General features: G+C 41.7%; 1 protein-coding gene across 3 annotated transcripts; it reads left to right on the forward strand.

The window, feature by feature from the left end:
- Positions 1-526: 526 nt before the first annotated feature.
- Positions 527-14,211, forward strand: lmo4b (LIM domain only 4b). Of its 3 annotated transcripts, none has more exons than XM_089000644.1 (5): positions 527-665; positions 4,484-4,736; positions 11,636-11,732; positions 12,927-13,082; positions 13,634-14,211. In XM_089000644.1, the coding sequence occupies exons 1-5, from the start codon at positions 527-529 to the stop codon at positions 13,640-13,642; spliced, it is 654 nt and encodes a 217-aa protein (XP_088856770.1). In that variant the 3' UTR covers positions 13,643-14,211. The 3 variants fall into 3 exon arrangements, with proteins under 3 accessions (XP_088856770.1, XP_088856773.1, XP_088856771.1); XM_089000647.1 differs by lacking the exon at positions 527-665 and adding an exon at positions 988-1,127; XM_089000645.1 differs by lacking the exon at positions 527-665 and adding an exon at positions 1,204-1,344.
- Positions 14,212-21,171: the final 6,960 nt, after the last annotated feature.

Below are 21,171 nucleotides of genomic sequence, written 5' to 3' on the forward strand. Positions count from 1 at the left end.
ACGGAGCTTGGTCGCCATTTTCTGCCTCTTTTTTGGTGATACATTTCCCCCCAATGTTGCCCTAAAATGGCAGGGAATAAATGGTTTAATCGATTGCAAACATGTATGCTTTCCTCTTCAGAACTATTTGAATCATATTCATAACTGGATGAGTAGCAAGAAAGGATCTTCTCTGAATCTGAAGCCATTGTTTTATTCTCGTGCAATGCGAGACGTCTTGGCGTGACGTCACGAACTGGGGGTGGGATTTTTTGAAAATGCCCAATTCGCAGCTCAATTTTTTGCTGATTTTGGACACTTTAAGTCATTTTAATTGGTGTTTTGCATTTGACTAAAAATATCATACTGCATGTTTTGGGTATTTTAGATGCTATCAAACGTTTTTCTGATGTCAGTTAGGAAACAAAAAAAGTGATGTCGGTTGTCCTTTAAACCCAAATATAAAATAGCCCTTTGTGTTATTATTTTCTAAAAAACAAGCCATTTTCTTTTTTTTAGCTTGAGGCCAACTTCCCAGGGGTCTTACATGAAGTCACAAATGACCCTATGGGGGCCAGGCTGCAATTGCCATCCGTGCCAGACGGTGGCGCCACTTCACGTAAATAATTACAACACACGTCGATACGTGCCGGGACTTGGCACGCGACGCCCCTTTGGAATGTCAGGTAATTAAAGTCATGCGCGTGGTGACGTCTACTTTCCGTACGTTTCCGTTGAGGATGTAAATAATGATTTACGGAAGATAGTTAAAAGATGAATATTTAACATGGATATTTGGCGAAATATGTGTGGGAAATGTCAATAATAGTGACACATTTTAGTATTTACGAGTTTTTTTGTGCTCTCTCGCCCATCCTCTCTCTCTCCACCCCGTTTTCACTTATTCTGATTGGCTGACTGTCGCTAATCCCCACCCTCCGTTTCCTCTATATTGGCCCCGATTGGCTAAAACGTTGCCGTCGTCACGCCTGCAAGAAGTCATTTCTACGGGCGCTCGTTTCCTCGTCAGAGAACACGAAGAACGTGAGGCACACGAGCTCCACTCTGAACAGAAACGGCAGCGGTATCCTGCGCGCTTCCTCACCCGTCCAAGGCGCACTCCATTCGGCGTGAGGAACTTACGGCGGGTCGGTAGACCTCCGAGCTTCTTTTTCACCATGGACTCTCCGTGTTCTCGTCGCAACCGAACGCCGAAGCAGTAAAACGCTGGAAATACTATAACACAAAAGTATTTTTTTGAGGAGGGGGGGGTCCACAAAAAAAAAAAACTTGTCGGACTTTTTTTGGGGGATTTTTTTTTCTTCCTCCTGCTTGTTCACTTCGCTTGAACGCGTTTTGGACTGGGTGAGTTTTCATGATTTTTTTGCTGAATTAGTAGATGTTTTAAAACGTAGTTAACAGCCTTTTAAGGGGTTTTGCATGTTGGGGCTAAGATAGTGGGGGCGAACGAACTTGACTTATTTTTTGTATTTTGCGCGTATGCTAGCTGACGTTTGTTAGCATAGCGCTCTTCGTCCTCAAAAAAAAAAAAAAGAACGACCAAAACGACACACTTGTTCTAATGATTTTGACTTTTACGCCGTCTTATCTCTTACCGTCTTCAAATTACCCGGCCGTGTAATTTACCTGAGTGAAGTTAAAAGCTCCTTTCCACTCCACCGTTGCCCCCACCGACCCCCCTCTTCCCTGTGTGAAACTTGACGATGGCTGCGCGTTGTTTACCCGGGGAGTCACTTTCAGGTCGCCCCCCCCCCCCCACTTCATCCTCCTCTTCGTCAGATGCAATCAGCTCGAAAGGTAGGCTGTCTGCTTTTGTCCCTAAAAGCCATCGCTAATGGCTTCGTGAATGGACCCCCCACTTCTCTCTCTCTCTCTTTACCCGAACCCAATTAGCCTACCTGCCCGTAGCAAAAGATTTGGCTGCCTCGCCATATTGCTGTTCACTTTCAAATGACAAAAGGACAACGGACATCACTTTTTTTGTTCCTAACTGAAATCAGAAAAACGTTTTATAGCATCTAAAATACCCAAAACACGCAGTATGATATTTTTAGTCAAATGCAAAACTCCAAGAAAAATGACTTAAAGTGTCCAAAATCTGCAAAAAAAATGAACCTGGAAGTGGCCAGTTTCAGAAGGTCCCGCCCACTTGTTCGTGGTGTCACCCCAAGACGTCTTGCCTTGCTGGAGAATCAAAACGATGGATTCAGATTTGGAGAATATGCTTTCTTGTTACTCATCCAGTTATGAATATGATTCTAATAGTTCTGAAGAGGAAAGCATACATGTTTGCAATCGATTAAAGAATTTATTCCGTGCCATTTTGAGGTATCTGGGGGTGGGAAATGTAGCACCGAAAAGAGGCAGAAAATGGCGACAAAGCTCCGTGTAAGGAATTAATCACCCGTTTCCACAGGCTGATTAATTCCTTACACGGAGCTTTGTCGCCCTCTTCTGTCTCTTTTTGATGCTACACGAAATTTTCAGACCAAACAATGTACAGCAAAATGCATTGACGTGATGGAAGGACTGCGACAATGTGTCCTTTTTTCGGTCAGGGGCGTTCCTTCAGTGATGTCACGTACGGACTCGTCACCAACTCAAAAACAAGACTTCCTCAATATTCAGCGAGAGTCTTAAAACGTAAACTATCACTATATGCGGTGGACTCTTTGTAAAATACGCTCAGTAGAAGTCATTTGAAGCCATTTTACAAATTACGGACACAACTTGTCCGGAGATGTCGGTTGTCCTTTAATGGCTGTTTGCTGCAGAAAACGTAGTCGATACGTCATTTTCCAGCAGCTCCACTGGCTCCCTGTTAAACTTCGTATTAATTTCAAGATACGGTAAAGTAAGTCTCGTTATATCGATATTCTCGGGAGTCGGAAAAAATATCGATATAACCGGACGATCGATATATCCGATCCTGCGCCGAACTGCATTAAAAGTGGGCAATAAATGGGGGATTTAAAGCCATCCATAACCTTGACCCCGATATCTGTCTAACCTACTTAAAATCTCCATTCCCTCTCGGGCCCTCAGATCCTCATCCTCCGTCCACCTCTGTATGCCCTCTGCCCGTCTCACCACGATGGGGTGCAGAGCTTTCAGTCGCTCATGGGTGTTCAGAAAGGCGCTTGTAAATTAAATGTATTATTATTATTTTATTTTGGAAGAGGAACGATGGAGGATGTCAAGATCCAGACAGTTAGAAATGCCAAACACCCCCCCGCCCCAAAAAAAAAAAAAAACTGCAAAAATAGCTATGTGGAACAATACTGCAAAGGGGGGTAGGCTTTAAAAATGATTTTTTAAGACAAAACGCTTCCCTCAAATCGGACACCTTTGCGATTTCCACGCAGCGGGACAGAAGCTCAGGTTCTTGGGTTTCCAATATGGGGTTCTCAAGGCAAGTTGACGTTTTCAAATTCTGCCTCCAGATGGGATAAAATTAGGGATTTACAGGTAACATCCGATTTACGATCGGCTCGATTTACGACCACCCCTACTTATGACCGCCAGACCCTATTTTTAACATTTTAATTGTACGCCTGGCACCGCAACGCGCTAGCAGGCCGGTAACACGTACGTAATTTTAATAATATAATAATACATTTTATTTCAAGCGCCTTTCAAAGCTGTCAAGGACACTTTACAGTCACAGACAAGCATAGATACAATAATAAATAACATACAATTATGAATAGAATACAATAAATGACATACAATTATAAATAGGAACAAGAGATAGACCTACACAGAAAATGCAATTTTAAATTGGTGGCTCTTGAGATTTTGGCCAGCCGGCATCTCACTCTTGCACAGCAATCGACTGTGCGATGGCACCAGACGGGCCTTCAAATCTCTATTCAACATTTTGAATGTATTTCAACTTGCGACCATTTTGACTTACGACCGTTTGGTCGGAACGGAACTCGGTCGTCAGTCGGATGTTACCTGTAAATCAAGGATAGGGTTTCAAATAAGGAGTGTGAGACTTGGTTAGCGTTACGAATGAGTGATTGGAGGCAGGGATATCATCTCAAAGAAGGTTGAGGCTTGGAAGTCTCGTCTGACCCAAAGCAGTCCTAGTTGCCGTGGGTGGCATCCTTCTTGATGCAGAAGGAGACTCAAGACAGGATCAGAGTGAGGATGCAGGATTAGCCCATTCGCCTCCTTAGGTCAAAGTACACAAATATACACAATTTCATCGTGAAACGTAGGCTGGCGCACGGATCCAAAATGTCGATTTTTGACATGCTGCGCACAAGGGCGCCATCTTTTGTGTTGCCTTCGAATCGCGGTCGTTCGCCTTCGAATTGCGGTCGTTCCATGTTGGGCATGTGCCATGTTTACGTTCCAGTCAGCGTTTTTTGCAAAGATGCACGGATGCCATCTTGATTTTTTTCCAGAAGTATCAACAAACATAACCGCATGTCAATTCTCTTTTATTTTGCCCCTCCCCCCCTTTTCCCTCTAGGAACCATGGTTAACCCCGGAGGAAACGTCCAACAGCAGCAGCCGACGTCGTCCATGTCCGCTGGCTCGCTGCCGTGGAAACGTTGCGCCGGTTGCGGCGGTAAAATCGCCGACCGCTTCCTCCTGTACGCCATGGACGGCTACTGGCACAGTCGCTGCCTCAAGTGCTCGTGCTGCCAGGCGCAGCTGGGCGAAATCGGCACGTCGTGCTACACCAAGAGCGGGATGATCCTATGCCGGAACGACTACATCAGGTAAAGGACACCCTTCAAAATCCAGCCCCCTAAAAAAAACAAAAAAAACTGGAATTTAGCGTTTTGGTTGAACGACGGTATTTTGGTGGGGTTGCTAATCAAAACAGTAGCCCCGCTCGTTTACTCGATTGTTTTTGATTTTGAACTCAAAACAGCATCACTCGAAGTCCGATATCTGCTGGCTCTGCGTTTTTTTTCTGTGCCAAAATTGTTGTTGCTAACCAAAACAGCAGCCTGAATCGCGCACACTATCGCGGAATAAAAAAAAATGTCCAGCATCAGGAGGTCAGTCCAGTGGTTAGCACGTTAAGCTCGCATTGCACAGATACAGAGGTTCAATTCCAGTTCTGATCCCCCCAGGTTTTTAGTTTGCATGCCCTCCCTATGCTCGCGTGGCTTTTTCTCCGGGTGGGTACTCCATATTCCCAAAAATATTCAGGGCAGGTTGTCTAAACACTCAAAATTGCCCCTACATGTGAGTGTGAGCGTTTGTGTGCCTTGTGATTGGCTGCCAAGAGGTTCAGGGTGCCCCCCGTTACTCCCCTAAGACAGCAGGGATGGGCTCTGTCATCCCCGGTGACCCCTTATATTGCTGAGCGAATTAAAAAAATTGACATTTCACTCCATCTTTTGACAACCATTTTCATTGGATGACAAAAGTGTCCGTTAAACGTAAACCCCGCCCTTTTTCCCCCTTTTTTGCTCATCCGCACAAAAAAAAATCCAGTGACTGTAAAGCGTCCTTGAGAGTTTTGAAAGGCACTTAGAAATTAAATGTATTAATATTATTATTAAATAGAAATTGATATCTTATCCCATGTTTTGACAACCATTTTCATTGCATGACTGAAGTGTCCGTCAAACGCAAACCTGCCCCTTTTTTCCCCCTTTTTGCCCTTTTTTTGCCTCTTTTAGTCCCCATTGTGTCCCTTTTTTTGTTTTTTGGAGCAGCGACATGGCCGCCCCAAGCTGTCTGAAAGTTCACTTTGTTCCTTCCGAGTGAAAGCAAGAGTCAAATAAATCACATGGCGATATGATATTTGAAAGCGAGCGCGGCGACAAAGTGTTTTGTCTTGATACTCATCTGACAAGACGTATTACGAGCGATAATGTTTATAGCATTTGAATGTTTTTGAGAATTTGCTGCGGCGCAGCAAATTCGTCTCCGGGTGGGTAACGCGTTCGTCTGAACGTTTCGGTTGATGTTGCCGCCTGCATCGCTAATACCCTCAGCTTTGTCGCAAACCAAAAACAGGAAGCGGTCTCTTAAAAAGCGCAAAACTGGATGCTAGCTAATAACCAACCGCTAACATTTTCGGCAAACTGACTAGCGCCGGTTCGATGCGTCAATATCACGCCGTCAAATTCTCAAGGTTGCTAATAATAATAATAATAATAATAATGATGATGATGATAATAATATTTTTTCCTGTGGGTGAGCAGCGGCAGCCACATGCGTCAGCGTTCACTCAACCCAGAAGTAACTCAAATAAATAGAAAAGGTAGCCAGCCAGGTAACAGATAGCGAATAGATAGCCAGCCAGACAGTTAGCTAGCTAGCTAAACAGCCATATAGCTAATAAATAGCCAGCTACATAGCTAACCAGCCAGCCAGATAGCCAATATATAGCAAACAGCTAATGGATAGCAAATAGATAGCCAGCTGGGTAGCTAGCTAACAGATAGCTAGCTTATAACTAGCCAGCTAGACAGTAAGCTACCTAGCTAGATAGCCATATAGCTAATAGGTATACAGCTACATAGCTAACAGATAGCCAGATAGCTAATAGATAGCAAATCGATAGCCAGCTAGGTAGCCAGCCAATAGGTAGGAAATAAATAGCTAGTGACGTCACTTCTCCCTATCCTCTGTCCGTCTGTCAATCACTTCACGAAACTGCAACAAAATGGCCACCGTAATGCGCTCCCTCCACGTTTCTTTCTTTCTTCGCATTGCGCTTGAGTGGAAATAAATAAATAATAATCATAATAATACATTTAATTTCTTAGCGCCTTTCAAAACTGCCTCAAAACACGGCACAGTTTTAGTCTCGCTGTCGTCGTATCTTTTCATCGCGTGCAGAGTGTCCGCAAAAGGGCCTCTTTTCAATTGCCGGTAAGCAACGACGGGGCGCTCGACGACTGCCCGGGCGTCTTGGTCCCGCCCACTATACAAGGGGGTGTGGCCAAGTCACGTTGACACCTTAAGGACGCGAAGAGGGAGTCGATGGGACACTTGATTAGGAACGGGGCAGTCGCCAAAACGCCGACCAAGCTTAAACGCGTGTGATGGAAGCGGCGGGATCTCTGCGGAGATAAATAAAACGGGCATCCGACAGTGAGTCTACACAATTAAATGCTTTAATTATAGCCGCCCCCCACCCCTACCCTTCCATTTCCTTTTAGTCCTGATGGGTTTTATCTAATGAGATCTGCTCCCTGGCTTGTCTTTGCTGGCGCGCTGACGTGTCCGAAATGAATGAGAGGCGCGCGGCGGGCAAACAAAACATTTAATTAAGCAAATTGGCTTTTGAGAGGGGAAGCAGCGGAGAAAAGGAAAGATAGCGAGAGAGAGAGTGGGCGAGCGAGGATTATTGCCAAGGCTATTTATTTGATGCCTGCCCTTTTTTTTCTTTTGTTTTGTTTCGTGCCCCCCCCAAAAAAAAACATCATGTTGCCTTTTTGCTCCCAGTTTTTTTCCCACTTGACTTCACTTAGTCAGTACAGTGATACCTCGCTTTACAAACCCTTTCAGTTTACAAACGTTAAATTTATGAACATTTTACCTTGGCATACAAACTATTTTTCAGGATACACACGGAGCGCCACGACGAGTGATGTGGCGTTCGCGAACGAGCCCACTCTAACAAGAAAATGGCAGCCAACATTTTTTTGTCCTCTATTCCCCGCCCCCGGTCTTCGGTAAAAGCCACGTGATTGGTCAAGAGCGCAGCAGTGAGGGAAGATGGTTTAAACATTAAAGAAACAGGCAGACGACAGAGAGAGAGTGACAACATGGATAGAAAACAGTGACATTTGGACTTGTTTCAACTTTGATAATTCAAAGGCAGAGTGTAGACTGCAAGGTTAAAATTCCCCTCAATCAGACTCCACAAATAACCCGCACAAGCCATCTGTACACTCTTGATGCAAAAAGATATCAAGCCAGCTAAACAGAACACAATTGGTAAATAAAACGACTTTATTATACTGTACCGTTTATTCCTTTAATTATAATACCATAGCACATTTATTATGCATAAAATAAGATATATTTGGTGTAGTTTTAAGGCTTAGAAAAGTAGACAATTATGTTTTATGGGGACCTGGGAACGGATTATTCTCATTTTAATGGTTTCCTATGGGAAACTAATTGAGTGACCTTGAGAGTTTTGTAAGCTGCTTATAAATGAAGTGTATTATCATTATTATTATTATAAATGTATTATGATTATTATTATCGTTCGTTGTTTTCGAGCATTGAGCCGGGGATATCCTGAACCTCTCTCCAGCAAATATCAGGGCACAAGGTGACGAAAAAAAACCCATCCCAACTCACACTTATGGACAATTTGGTTGTTGTTTTTTTTTTCAGTTTTCCGGCCGGGCATGTTTTCGGAGTGTGGGATGAAACTGGAATACCTGGAGAAAACCCACGCGGGGTGCTAACGTTTTGCGCTAGTTGCGAAAAGATGGCAAATGTGTTGAAATCGGTCTTAAAAGCCTATCGGCGGCCGTCACATCGCATTTTGGGGAACGCTAACGTCTCCGAGGGATTCCATTAGCCCCGCCCCTCCGTACCCCCCCAACCGCCGCCGCTTAATTGAATGAGCCGAGGTAATTAAATGGCACTTTTCCAATGGCGCGCGTGAGGTAAATCCAATAGTTGGCTATTTAATATCACTCCGAACGCCGCCCCCCCCCCACACCCCAACGGCCGAGCGCCATGACAGCGGCGGCACGGCGTGAACTATTAGAGCGCCGGATCTCGGGGAATTAATTAAATGGCCGTGCAATTTAGCGCCGGCGTTTATCTTGATTTGTCATAACGGAATTAATTCCGGCGTCGGTGGGGGGGGGGGCGATCTGTTACTTGGCTTTAACCGCATGTCATCCGCCGACGCCGCCGTCCTGCCGAAACACGTGCGTAACCCACGCCTGACACCCCACCCCCCACTCCGCCGCCACTCTAATGCACCTTTTCTGACATGATGTAAAGCCGCGCTTCGCTTTCAATATGGCCTCATGCTTTTAAGGTGCTTTGGCCGCTGATGCGCGCAAGCCTTTTTAATGGACTCCTTTTTAAATAGCCCCCGCCCTCTTTGCCCCCCCCCCCCCAACAGTCAAAGGCAGCAGCGAATGAGCTCAACCCGCGGTGTCGACATCTTTTCCACTCTTTTTTTTTTTTAAACATTTAAACCTGACATCAAGTCAAGCTCATGTTTTCATGCGGGTGGGGGGGGGGGGGGGGGGGGGGGATACAGGGAATTTGGGGGTCGCAATTAAAGGGTCCGACGGTGTTAATTACGGCGTGTCATCTGGGCGCCCGTGACTTCAACAATGGATAAGCGGTTAATTGTGCATGCAACACCTTTTTGGGGGGGTCACTGTGTGCCATTAAGAGTAGAAAGATGGAGATTATTATATAGTACAGTTTATTTCTTTAATTACAATACCATAGCACAATTAATATGCGTAAAATAAGGTTTATTTTGTGTAGTATTAAGGCTTATTTAGTAGAAAATTATGTTTTATGGGGACCTGGGAATGGATTATTCTCATATTTAATGGTTTCCTATGGGAAATTAATGTTTGGAATACACATTTTTCGCCTTCTGTGAATCAATTGCGTTTGTGAGCCGAGGTATCACTCTATACATATACAAGTAACATCCGACTTGCGACCGAGTTCCCTTCCGATCAAATGGTCGTAAGTCGAAACGGTCGTAAGTCGAAAGACTTTCAAAATGTTGAATAGAGACTCAGAGGCTAAATGACTCGCAAACTCACCCTCTTAAAAGGTTAAAAATATAGTCTGGAGGTCATGGTCGTAAGTACGGGTGGTCGTAAGTCGAGTTAGTCGTAAGTCGGATGTTACCTGTGTGTATATATATATATATACACACTTCCGGGTTTGGTGAACACTGGCGCGTGTGGCTGCCGCTGCTCACCCGCAGAAAAAATATCCTGTGACTTTAAAGTGTCCTTGAGAGTTTTGAAAGGCGCTTATAGATAAAATGTAACATTATTCTTATTATAATTTTTATTATTATTATTATAAAGGAAAAAAAGGACAAAATCTGTCATTTTTAAATAAAAGACGAAAATATATACATAAAAAATGCAATAAACACACAAAAGGCTAAGAAAAACAAATATTATTATTATTATTATTATTATTATTATTATTATTATTGGGGCAGCAGAAATGCTGTTATTTCAAATCAGACCTGAATTGAAAAAAAAACCAACAACAACTCGCCATTAGTTAAAAAAAAAAGCTACAAAAAATAATCCATATTAAAGCTAAAAGTGAGCGAGGGTGGGTGGTTTTTATGGGGGTAAACAATCCACCCGTAAACCCAAACATGCGCGAAACTGACTTTGCATCAAAGTTCAAACTGTGCCGACCAAACCAGAAGTGAAATGAAAAGCGTCAACGACGTCTTGTATTGTTGTTTCTTCAACACGAGCGGCACAAAAAGGCAACCCGAGTAGTGCCCTTGGCAGCCCGACCGCGTCACGTCGAGTCCCGTTGAAAGCGCCGACTTGGCACCGTGTGTCGCCATCGGCCTCCAGTTAATTAGTTTGCGGAAATGACTTTTTGGGATGGAGCTTTTCCAAATTCGCTGCCGTCTTATTGAAAAGCGCCAGCTGCTTAGACGGGTTGTGGCAACCTCCCATTTAGCGCGTCGCGTTGGCATAAGAAGCCCGCTGGAGATGTCCGAATGAGGATGTGCCTTTCTCCTACCTCGACCCCATTTAACCCCCTCCCCCACGGCCTTCCCGTCGAAGCATGTCAGATGCGGCGTTCTTATTTGATTGCTTAGCAAAAGTGGCGTGATGGAGCAAACACCCGCTGAGATATGATGACAAATGGCTCCAGATTTCACTAAATTACTTTCTGCTCAAATCGAAATTTCATTCAGTTTGCCGCTCGCTGAGATGAAGTCATCTAAATTGTGGACGATAGAAAGGAAGCGGCAGCGAGCATTTCATTATGGGGCGGGGGGGTGGCTCGTCGGGTGGTGGCGGTGAGGCGGAAGAGATGAGTAGAAGCAAATCTAAAGTGTTGACACCGTGATTGAAAAGGTTAACCCGCGAACATGATATAGCAAGCCCACTAGCTACGGCTTTTGGAGAATGCCTGCAACCGCCTAAACGGGCTGCGGACGCTCCCGCCTGCAATTCATCGTTAGCTTGCATTTAGCGGATGTTTTGTGAGGATGAAAAAAAAATGGCTGCTTTTTAGTAGAAAAATGATCATGATGGGTTTGTGATGCCTAGATGGGCTGCGGACAATCCTGATCCGATTTATTGTTAGGTACATTTGGTGAATCTCGATATGATAAGAAATGGAAGCGCAGTAGCGACTTTGAGCATCCATTGACCTTTGCCGCCTAAACGGGCTGCAGATGCGCACATTTTAGTTTTTTATCCGCTCATAGGAAGAAAACATTTACTTTGTACGTGTACGGTCCAATGCCGCCGCCTCGATGGCTTGCGGCCGGATGCTCTGTCTGATTTTTACAATAAGCGGGCATTTGAGCAGAAATATGTAATTCGCTTGCCGAAATATCCGCTTTTTTGTTGTTGTTATTAATCAAAGCCTTCATCCAGTCCCGCAACCCGACGGTGCAGCTCACTTAACTCCGCCTCCTTTTTGTGTTTGCCCACAGATTATTTGGCAACAGCGGCGCTTGCAGCGCGTGCGGCCAGTCCATCCCCGCCAGCGAACTGGTCATGCGGGCGCAGGGCAACGTTTACCATCTCAAGGTAAGCTCCTCCCACAAGAACTTTCGCGGCGCCATTTTTGGAAACCAGCAAATAATTTGAATAATTACAAGGAAAATAACTAGCAAAAAATATATTAGGATTATACAATTATAGTTAATTTAGGCAGTAATTAATTAGAATATTAAAGTACGCTTCACCGATGCTTTTAGCGCATTTTTCAAACATATGATAATTATTTTTAAAGTAATTTTTTCACATCATCATATCGATTGACACTCATCTGAACATGCTTATAGTAGCTGGCTACCTAGCTTGCTATCTAACTAGCTGGCTGGCTACCTAGCTAGCTATTTATTTGCTATCTATTAGCTATCTAACTAGCTAGCTGGATACCTAGCTAGCTATTTTCTATATATTTACTATCTCTTCTCTATCTAGCTAGCTATCTATTAGTTATCGATTAGCTAGCTAGCTAATTTTCTATCTGAGTTATTACGGGTTGAGTGAAGGCTGGCGCGTGTGGCTGCCTCTGCTCACCCGCAGAAAATCTGATCCTGTGACTGTAAAGTGACCTTGAGAGTTTTGAAAGGTGCTTACAAATAAAATGTATATTATTATTATTATTATTATTATTATTATTATTATTATTACTAGCTAGCAAGCTATCTATTAGCTATATGACTCGATAGCTAGCTAATTGAGTCAGGAAACCTATTAGCTATCTAACTAGCCATTGGCTGTTAGCTATCTATTAGCTGGCTAGCTATATTTTTGCTATCTATTTGCTATCTAACTAGCTAGCCGGCTACCTAGCTAGCTATCTAACTAGCTACTTTTTAAATAAATGTTATTAAAATGTGTTATATTTTTTTTTGTTTAATTGCAATGTGTTAGCGCTAGCGGGCTAGGACGTGTAGCGTTTGCAGCTGTCCTCAGCCTGAACGTGAACGGGCCTCGTAACAAAAAGTCTCGTTTGCGTCTGCGGCAAGGATGTCATCTATTAATAGTCCGCCGACTTTGGGTCGCGGCGGAAGTGGAAACCGGCGCGTGAAGGTGACCCGTTTAGTCGGAAACCCCTCGTGAGCCTCATTAGCGGCTCCCCAATTGCAGGTCATTAGTCGCAGGTGGCCATGTTCCATGTTTTCTTTTCTTTTTTTTCTTCGTAAACTTCAGAGATGTCACGACCCCTCCTTCAACTTTTTTTTTGGGGGGTGTGGGTTTCCTTCTCTCCAGTGTTTCACGTGCTCCACCTGCCGGAACCGTCTCGTCCCTGGCGACCGCTTCCACTACGTCAACGGCAGCCTGTTCTGCGAGCACGACCGACCCACGGCGCTCATCAACGGCCATTTGAGCTCGCTGCAGACCAACCCGCTATTGCCGGACCAGAAGGTAAGCCCCGACTTGGTAGCCCGCTTGGTAGCCGACTTGTTAGCTGGCTTGTTAGCCGTCTTGATAGCCAACTTCTTAGCGAATGCTAATTGTGGACATAAGCTCGCGACGTGTAGCTTGTTATGATGTCACAGCCGACCACCGAGAGGACCAACGCAAAAAAATGTTTTGTCAAATAGTTGACTGTGGGATGCATAAAAATGCAATGTAGCTGGCTACCTAGCTAGCTATCTGCTATTTATTTGCTATCTGGCTGGCTAGCTAGCTATTAGATAGGTCTTAGCTAGCTAGCTTTCTATATTTGAGTTATTCCGGGTTGAGCTGGCGCGTGTGGCTGCCGCGGCTCACCCACAGACTAAAAAAAGCGTATCCTATGACTGTAAAGTTACATTGAGAGTTTTGAAAAGCACTTATAAATGAAATGTATTATTATTATTATTATTAAATGTGAACTAAAATTTGAGCTTTGGGTCTGTTGAGCTAATTGGCTAATGCTAACAGTGAGCCTTAAAATGTGATTGGCTGACTCCTTCTCTTCTCCTTTGATTCAGGTGTGCTAAATGAACACCACGTGGGAAAGCAAGGACCTGTGCCTTCATTTTAGCCCCGCCCCCTTCACCCTTCACTCATCCTCACCGCAGACATTTTGTGGAACCCCCCCCCCCCCAAAAAAAAAAGAAATAAATCATCAAAAATGGACCAGATAACTTGCACTTAACAAGACACAAAAAGACTCTCCGAGGAAGAGTTTTTTTTTTTTTCTTAAAAATATGACATCCATAATCGATGTCATGTTTTGTTTTTTTATTGAAGCGACGTATCATTTGGATGTTGTGGCGGGATTGTGATATATATCTATTTTTTTTTTCTCGCTCTTAGCTGGTATGTCTACACCCCCCCCCAAAAAAAAAGAACACGCTTGATGTATTTTATATGTACGGTATGCATGTTAATGTTGTCGTCATCCCCCCCCCCCCCCCCGTCCCCTTTCACACCACCAAAAATGACGTAAAGTTTCCCCCCCCCCATTAAAATGGCCGACAAAAAGAGATGAATTTATTTGTGATATTTTCTGAGACATTTGCTCCACTATCCTGTATTTAATTAATAAAAAAAACAAACAAATATGGATGCTTGACTCTCTCTTCAGATTGCTCGCTCACAATCGTTTATTTAAAAGTACCACAGCATCGCTTTAATAGCAATTATTAGCATCTCCGATGCTAATAATAAAAAAAAATAGCAATGAATTGGATTCTAAAGTCGCTGCAACAAGTTGACTGACAAGATGACAGATTTTCACACAAATCTATTAGCTGGCTATCTTGTTATCCGGCTGCCTATTTAGCTGGCTACTGTATCTATTAGCTATATAGCTGGCTAGCTATAATAATAATATATATCATTTATAAGCGCCTTATAAACTCAAGGACACTTTACAGTCACAGGATTTTTTTTTTCTGAGGGTGAGCCGCGGCAGCCACACGCGCCAGTGTTCACTCAACCCGGAACTAACATAATAGATAGCAAATGGCTAGCTAGCTAGGTAGCCAGCCAGATACCTAATAGAGAGCAAATTGATAGCAGCTAGCTAGATATGTAACCAGCTAGATAGATAATAGATAGCTAGCTGGATAGCCAGCCAGATAGCCAATAGGTAGCTGGCTAGATACCCAGCTAGCCAGCCAAATAGCAAATAGACAGCATATAGATATTAGCTATCTATTCGCTAGCTATTAGCTATCTATTTATATCAACTAGCTAGGTAGCTAGCTTGCTATTTAGTTGAGTTACTTTTGGGTTGAGTGAACGCTGGCGCGCGTGGCTGCCGCTGCTCACCCACCCAAAAACTTATCCTGTGACTGTAAAGTGACCTTGAGACTTTTGAAAGGCTTTTAGAAATGAAATGGATTATTATTATTATTTTTCCGCAACAGGCAACACCCTCTTTGTGACTCTTGGGCCATTTATCAACCGGGCCGCCCGACACAAAATGGAGGAAATTGTCCCTTTGAAATGTAAATTAGAGTGAAGAAGGGGGATGGGGTCAGGTGGTCTTATCCCCCCCCCCCCCCGACTCCCCCACTCGTTCTTTCTTGCGCCACTCTCATTTGGCAGCCGCAAATTGAACGTCGTATTTGCGCAACAAATTGCTGTTTGAAGACCTCGTAGGACCTAACGCGTCTCAAGGGGGGAGCAACCACCCCCCCACCCGCAACTATTCACTAATGGCACCGCCGCCGCTTATCTGCTGCTCGCGCAGGACGGGACCGCCATGGAAACTTTGACGCGCGCTTAATAGCGCATTCTTTTAGTGCGTCAAAAGATGGCCGATTCATTTTTGAAACCTTACCGTCGATTGAAACCGTCGGCGAATGTTTGACAAAAAAACAAAATGGCCGCTAGTTCAAAACTCCTCCAAGGACAACTTGAAATTTAGCGCTCAAGTCAACTAACAACGTTGCTTTGGAAACTGGAAAAAAACAACTTGATTACCGTATTTTCTGCACTATAAGGCGCAAAACAATAATAATAATAATAATAATCCATATAATTTGTAAGCGCCTTTCAAAACTCTCAAGGTCACTTTACAGTCACAGGATAAGCTTTTCTTTGGGTGAGCAGCGGCAGCCACATGCGCCAGCATTCAACCCAGAAGTAACTCAAATAGATAGAAAGCGAGCTAGCTAGCTAATAGATAGCCAACAGATAGGCAGCTAGATAGCTAATAGATTACAAATAGATAGCAAATTGATCACACATAGACAGCTAGCTAGGTAATTTTAACAATAATACACTGTCTGTAAAAAAGAATCTGTCTTAAATTAGATATCAAGTAGACAGGATGAACTTAATGCAACTAGCGAGCTAGGTAGATAGCCAGATAACATAGCGAACGGAGTAGCTTAGCGCTTCAAATGGATCCCACGCTGAAAACAAAAATAAATAAAAAAAATTCTCCAATGCATTTTGGTGGACTTGATCCCAAATCAAAGAATCTGACGGGATAATTCCCGCGTGGAAATTGCATTTTGGCAGCCAGCGCGAGCTAACACTTAGCGCCATAAAAGCGCCCTTTTATCTATTTCATTTATTTATCGTTTGGCATTAATGACTTTCATCCTCATTGAGGCCAGCCGACGCTTTTACATTTAAGGTGATTTCGAGCACTTTAACACACACAAAAATAAAATATTTCAAAATAACAAAAAAAAAGTGAAGTGAAAGCACTCAGGTGGCGCCTCGACGGGTTTGGGGAATAAAATAAAAAAAGTGATTGTGACAATAATCTTTAATGTTTATTTTGGCTTTTGTAATCCACGTGGCGCTAACGGCATTATGTCGTGCAGCAGCGCGCCAGGATTTTCTTGCCATTAAGAGATCCGCTTGCGTCCATTAAGCCGTTTGCTCGCTTTCACATCTTTTTTAAATTCAGCTTTGTTTGGAAACATTTGATTCATTTTTTTAATCTCCTCGTTCATTTATGTCATTATCTATTTATTAATGTATTTGTTTTTAATGTGCTTATTTCTTTCTTTCGTACGATGCTTTGGAAGCATTTTATTCATTTTAGATTTACTCATTTGTGCACATCATTTTTTCCCCCCGAATTTATTTATTTAGTTATTCATTTATTGGTTTGTTTATTTGTTTATTTACTTAGTATTATGCTTCTTTTGGAAGCATTTTATTCATTTTGGATTTACTCATTTGCATACAGCAATTTGTTTATTTATTTGTTTGTTTGCTGTTTATTTATTTGTTTATTATTATTATTTTATTTATTGTTTGGAAGCATTTTAATAATTTTGGATTAACTCATGTGTGTACGTCATTTTATTTTTTTAATTTATATTTTAATTTATTTATTATTTTTGTTTGGTAGGATTTTATTCATTGTGGATTTACTCATTTGTATACATCATCTTTAAAAATTAATTCATTAATTATTTTTTGGGGGTATTATTTATTTAATATGTTTGTCATTTGTGGACATCATTTTATTTATTTATTTATTTATTTATTTATTTTATGTTTTGTTTGGAAACATTGTGTTCATTTTGGATTACCCATGAACGTCATTTTTTCCTGAATTTATGTATTTATGTATTTATTTATGTATTTGTTATGTTTTGTTTGGAAGCATTTTGTTCATTTTTGATTACTCATTTACGCCATTTTTTCCGAATTTATTTAATGTATTTGTTATGTTTTGTTTGGAAGCATTTTGTTCATTTTTGATTGCTCATTTACGCCATTTTTCCAAATTAATTTATTTAATTAATTTTATTTATTTATTTATTTATCTGCCTATTTATCTATTTATTTTCTGCTTGTATGTTTTTTCATGTGCTTGTGGAACAGATTTTTCTTATTTGGTTGTGCATTAATTCTAGTTTATTTACATATCTTGTGATTGGGCAAACGTTTTGGGATTTGCACGTTGATGCCCGTCATTTGGCATATCGGACTAATGTTTGGTTGAGAGTACGTTGACTGTCTTTTCATCTTCTCTGATTTCATTGGAGGAATGGAAGTGGTGTCGGTTAGGAGCCCTGAGGCGCACACACCCGGTTGGAAAAAGGGAAAGAAAATCAGGTGAGTTAAACAAAAAGCAAACAATTCATGTGTGTAAGGGAAGTCATCCACGCTGGAGGGTGTCGTCTTGCAAGATTCAATCCGTCAGGTCGTCTGCAACGTAAAGCGACACCCCGAAAGACGCCCTTAATGGCCGCCCTTAATGGCCGCCTTCATACGCTTGATGACTGACTGTATGATGCTTGAAGGTGCTGTTTAAAAAAAAAAAAGTGCATTTGGCCTCTGGGAGGATACGGAAACTGGATCCTGTCCATTATGTGCGCCTTTTTTTAAACTAAAAAAGGCTGCTGACAAAAAAACAAAACAATTACCAGCTCATTTTACAGCCTCAAAGGTAGAAATATTCTGACAAAGACGGTTTAAAAAAAACAACTGAGGGCAAAATTTGACGCGTTGTCATCATTGGAGTGGATTGGATTAGCCTTTATTAGTGGAGAAATTGACATTTTACAGCAGCAAAGTGAAATGAAAGGCGGAGGAAAGGAAAGAAAGAAGTAGAAAAACAAAATACAGGAGCTGCTGTAAAGGCAGCCACTCTCGCGGCGCCATCTTGAAATCAAAACAACAAAAAAATGAATAATATGACAACACAAAGACAATCTTAAGCAATTTCTGCACCCTCTTTGTTGTATGAAGCAGTTCTAGATGAAAGATAGCGTCCTTTTCACCAGTGGATCAGAGATGTCATGGTAGAATGTTGTGAATGTCTGCTACAGGCTAAATGTTAAAAGCAAACACAAGCTGTAGCATCCACTGATGGAGAAAAAAGATTGTCTCACATCTCCTCTTCAAAGTAAATCCACTTCAATTTTGGCGTCACTTTTACATTTTTTTTCAATTAAAAAATTGACATTTTAGAAAATGTAAAGAACATATTTTTTTAATTAGAAAATTGGCATAAAAAAAAAATGCAGCATTTAGAAAATCGCCATTTTAGATGTTTTTTTAAATTTGAAAATCACCATTTTTGAAAATTTAAAAAACATTAAAATTGCCATTTACGATTTTTTTAATTAGAAAATCGTCATTTTAAAATAATTGTAGAACAGAAAATCTGCATTTTTTTAATAAAAAAAAAACATTGAAATTTCCATTTTAGATTTTTTTAGATAGAAAATTAACATTTTAGAAAATTTTAAGATTTACAAAATTGCCATTTTAGTTTTTTTTAAATGAAAAAATCATTCAAAAAAGTATCAAACATTTAGAAAATCGCCATTTTAGATTTTTTTAAATTAGAAAATCGCTATTTTTGAAAAATTTAAACTATTAAAATTTCCATTTTAGATTTGTTTAAATAGAAAATTAACATTTTAGAAAATGTAAAGACCATTTTGAAAATTGCCATTTTAGATTTTTTTGAATGAGAAAATTACTATTTAAAAAAAAAAAAAAAATATTTAGAAAATCGTCATTTTAGATTTTTTTTACATAAAAGAAATACTTTTGAAAATTTAAAAAACATTAAAATTTCCATTTTAGATTTTTTTAAATTAGAAAATTTAAAGAACATTTAGAAAAACACCATTTTAATTTGTTTTTAATTACAAAATCGGCATTTTTAAAAAAAAATATAAAACATTTAGAAAATCGCCATTTTAGAAAACTGGGGTGCTCATTCATTCAATTAGTCATCTACTACTACTACTACTACTAACTAGCTGTTCCTCATTGAACCTCTAGATGGCAGCACTTAGCACACGCAAATAACAGCGCTACTGCCCAATGTATTCATTGTACATGCGGGCCAAACACGTTGATTTTATGACGGAAGCTGCGGGCCGAATAAAAATTGACCACGGGCCGCGTTTGGCCCCCGGGCCATATTTTGGATCATAAAACCCCAAAATGGCTTTGAAAGTGAATAGTAAGTTAGCTTAGCTCTGTTTTACCGCCTGGACAGGAAATGATGGCTGTGGCGTTGCATCCGAAGCGACACGCCCACCCGCACGCACGCACGCACGAGCGCTCGCAAAGCGTCAACATTTGTCCACAGCAATTTGCCGAGTGCTCCGGATCAGTGGCGGCGCATCAGGTCCGGACATTAGCGATATTAGCGCTGCGTATGTGCGCCCGGTCACCTGATGCTCAAGGTCACCTTCATTAAATGCCCGCCCTCTAATTAAATCCCCGCGCAGCAACCCGTTTATTTATAGCCTGCGCGCACGCGGACGGCGATGATTGGGTTGGTTCAATACCGTGGCAGGAAATAGGATTAAAGACGCAAACAAATTAGCTAAGTGGGCCAACAACAAACATGGCATCTCCTGCCATTTTAAGGCCGTGTCAAGCCGCCATTTTGATTTTGGGCCTTTGATTGACAAGATATAGATCTCGGTGACTACTTTACTACTATTTTCTGTCATCATTTTTATTGTTCATATGCTCGAGTTCATTTAGCTGTCTATCTATTAGCTATCTATTAGCCGGTGGCCGACTAGCTAGCTATCTGGCTGGCTATCTATATGAAATGTATCTAGCTAGCTTGCTGGCTATCTATTAGCTATCTATCCCACATATTTAAAATCTCATTTTCTGTGTAGTTCTTTCTCTTGTGTCTATTTATGATTGTATATTATTTATTGCATCCTATTTGTGATTGTATTTTATTTATTATCGTACCTATGCTTGTCTGTGACTGTAAAGTGTCCTTGACAGCTTTGAAAGGCGCTTAATATGAAATGTATTGTTATTATTATTATTATTATCTTGTTCATCCCTAGTCTGCGCGCCACCTAGTGGCTAAAAGTAGTACATTGTAACTGTGCCGAACGACTGGCCAAACACACACACACTTACACACACAAGCACGCACACAAACACACACACAAAATATCACAAACGTTAAAAGTCGTCATCCTCAATCCAATCACTTTGTCTGGAGTAATTAAAATGATTATCTTAATGAGCTTAATTAACTACATTTGACTACGGGACACAGCCATATGGCGCTGGAAAACAAAGACGGCGGCTAATTAAAGTTAAAATAATGCAGGTTTTAATTAAGTCAACCCCGAGGCGTCAACATTTTCACATGTATCCCAGCTGATAATTAAAAAGTCCTCGTTGCCCGAGCTGCGTCGTCGTCGGCGTCGTACTTGCCAGCTAATTAAATCTGGAAATAAATTAGCAACGCCACAACGCTCCAAATATGAAGACGACTTCACTTTCTAATGAAATTAATTAAGTGCGGCGGACGGACGGATGGACGGACAAGAGGACGGAGACTCGTCTCGTCTGTCAGCCTCGGGCGGTCCATTTGCAACCCGAATGAAGAAGACGGGCGGCGAACTCGGCCAATCGGAATGCAGACGCGGCGGAAAGCAGATTTTTGGCCTGGAGCAAACGGTTTGTAACCTGTAGCCGATCAATGAAGTCTCGAATACACGACGGATGCCAAAACACTTTTTAGAGAAAGTCTGCACACCCTTGTTGTCGCGTGAGAGTTTTTTTTTTTTTTTTTTGTGACATTGTGAAGACCCGAACAAAA

This window comes from Hippocampus bargibanti, linkage group LG07 (genome assembly GCF_051943395.1).
Source record: "Hippocampus bargibanti isolate YZ-2025 linkage group LG07, ASM5194339v1, whole genome shotgun sequence".
Taxonomy (NCBI): domain Eukaryota; kingdom Metazoa; phylum Chordata; class Actinopteri; order Syngnathiformes; family Syngnathidae; genus Hippocampus; species Hippocampus bargibanti.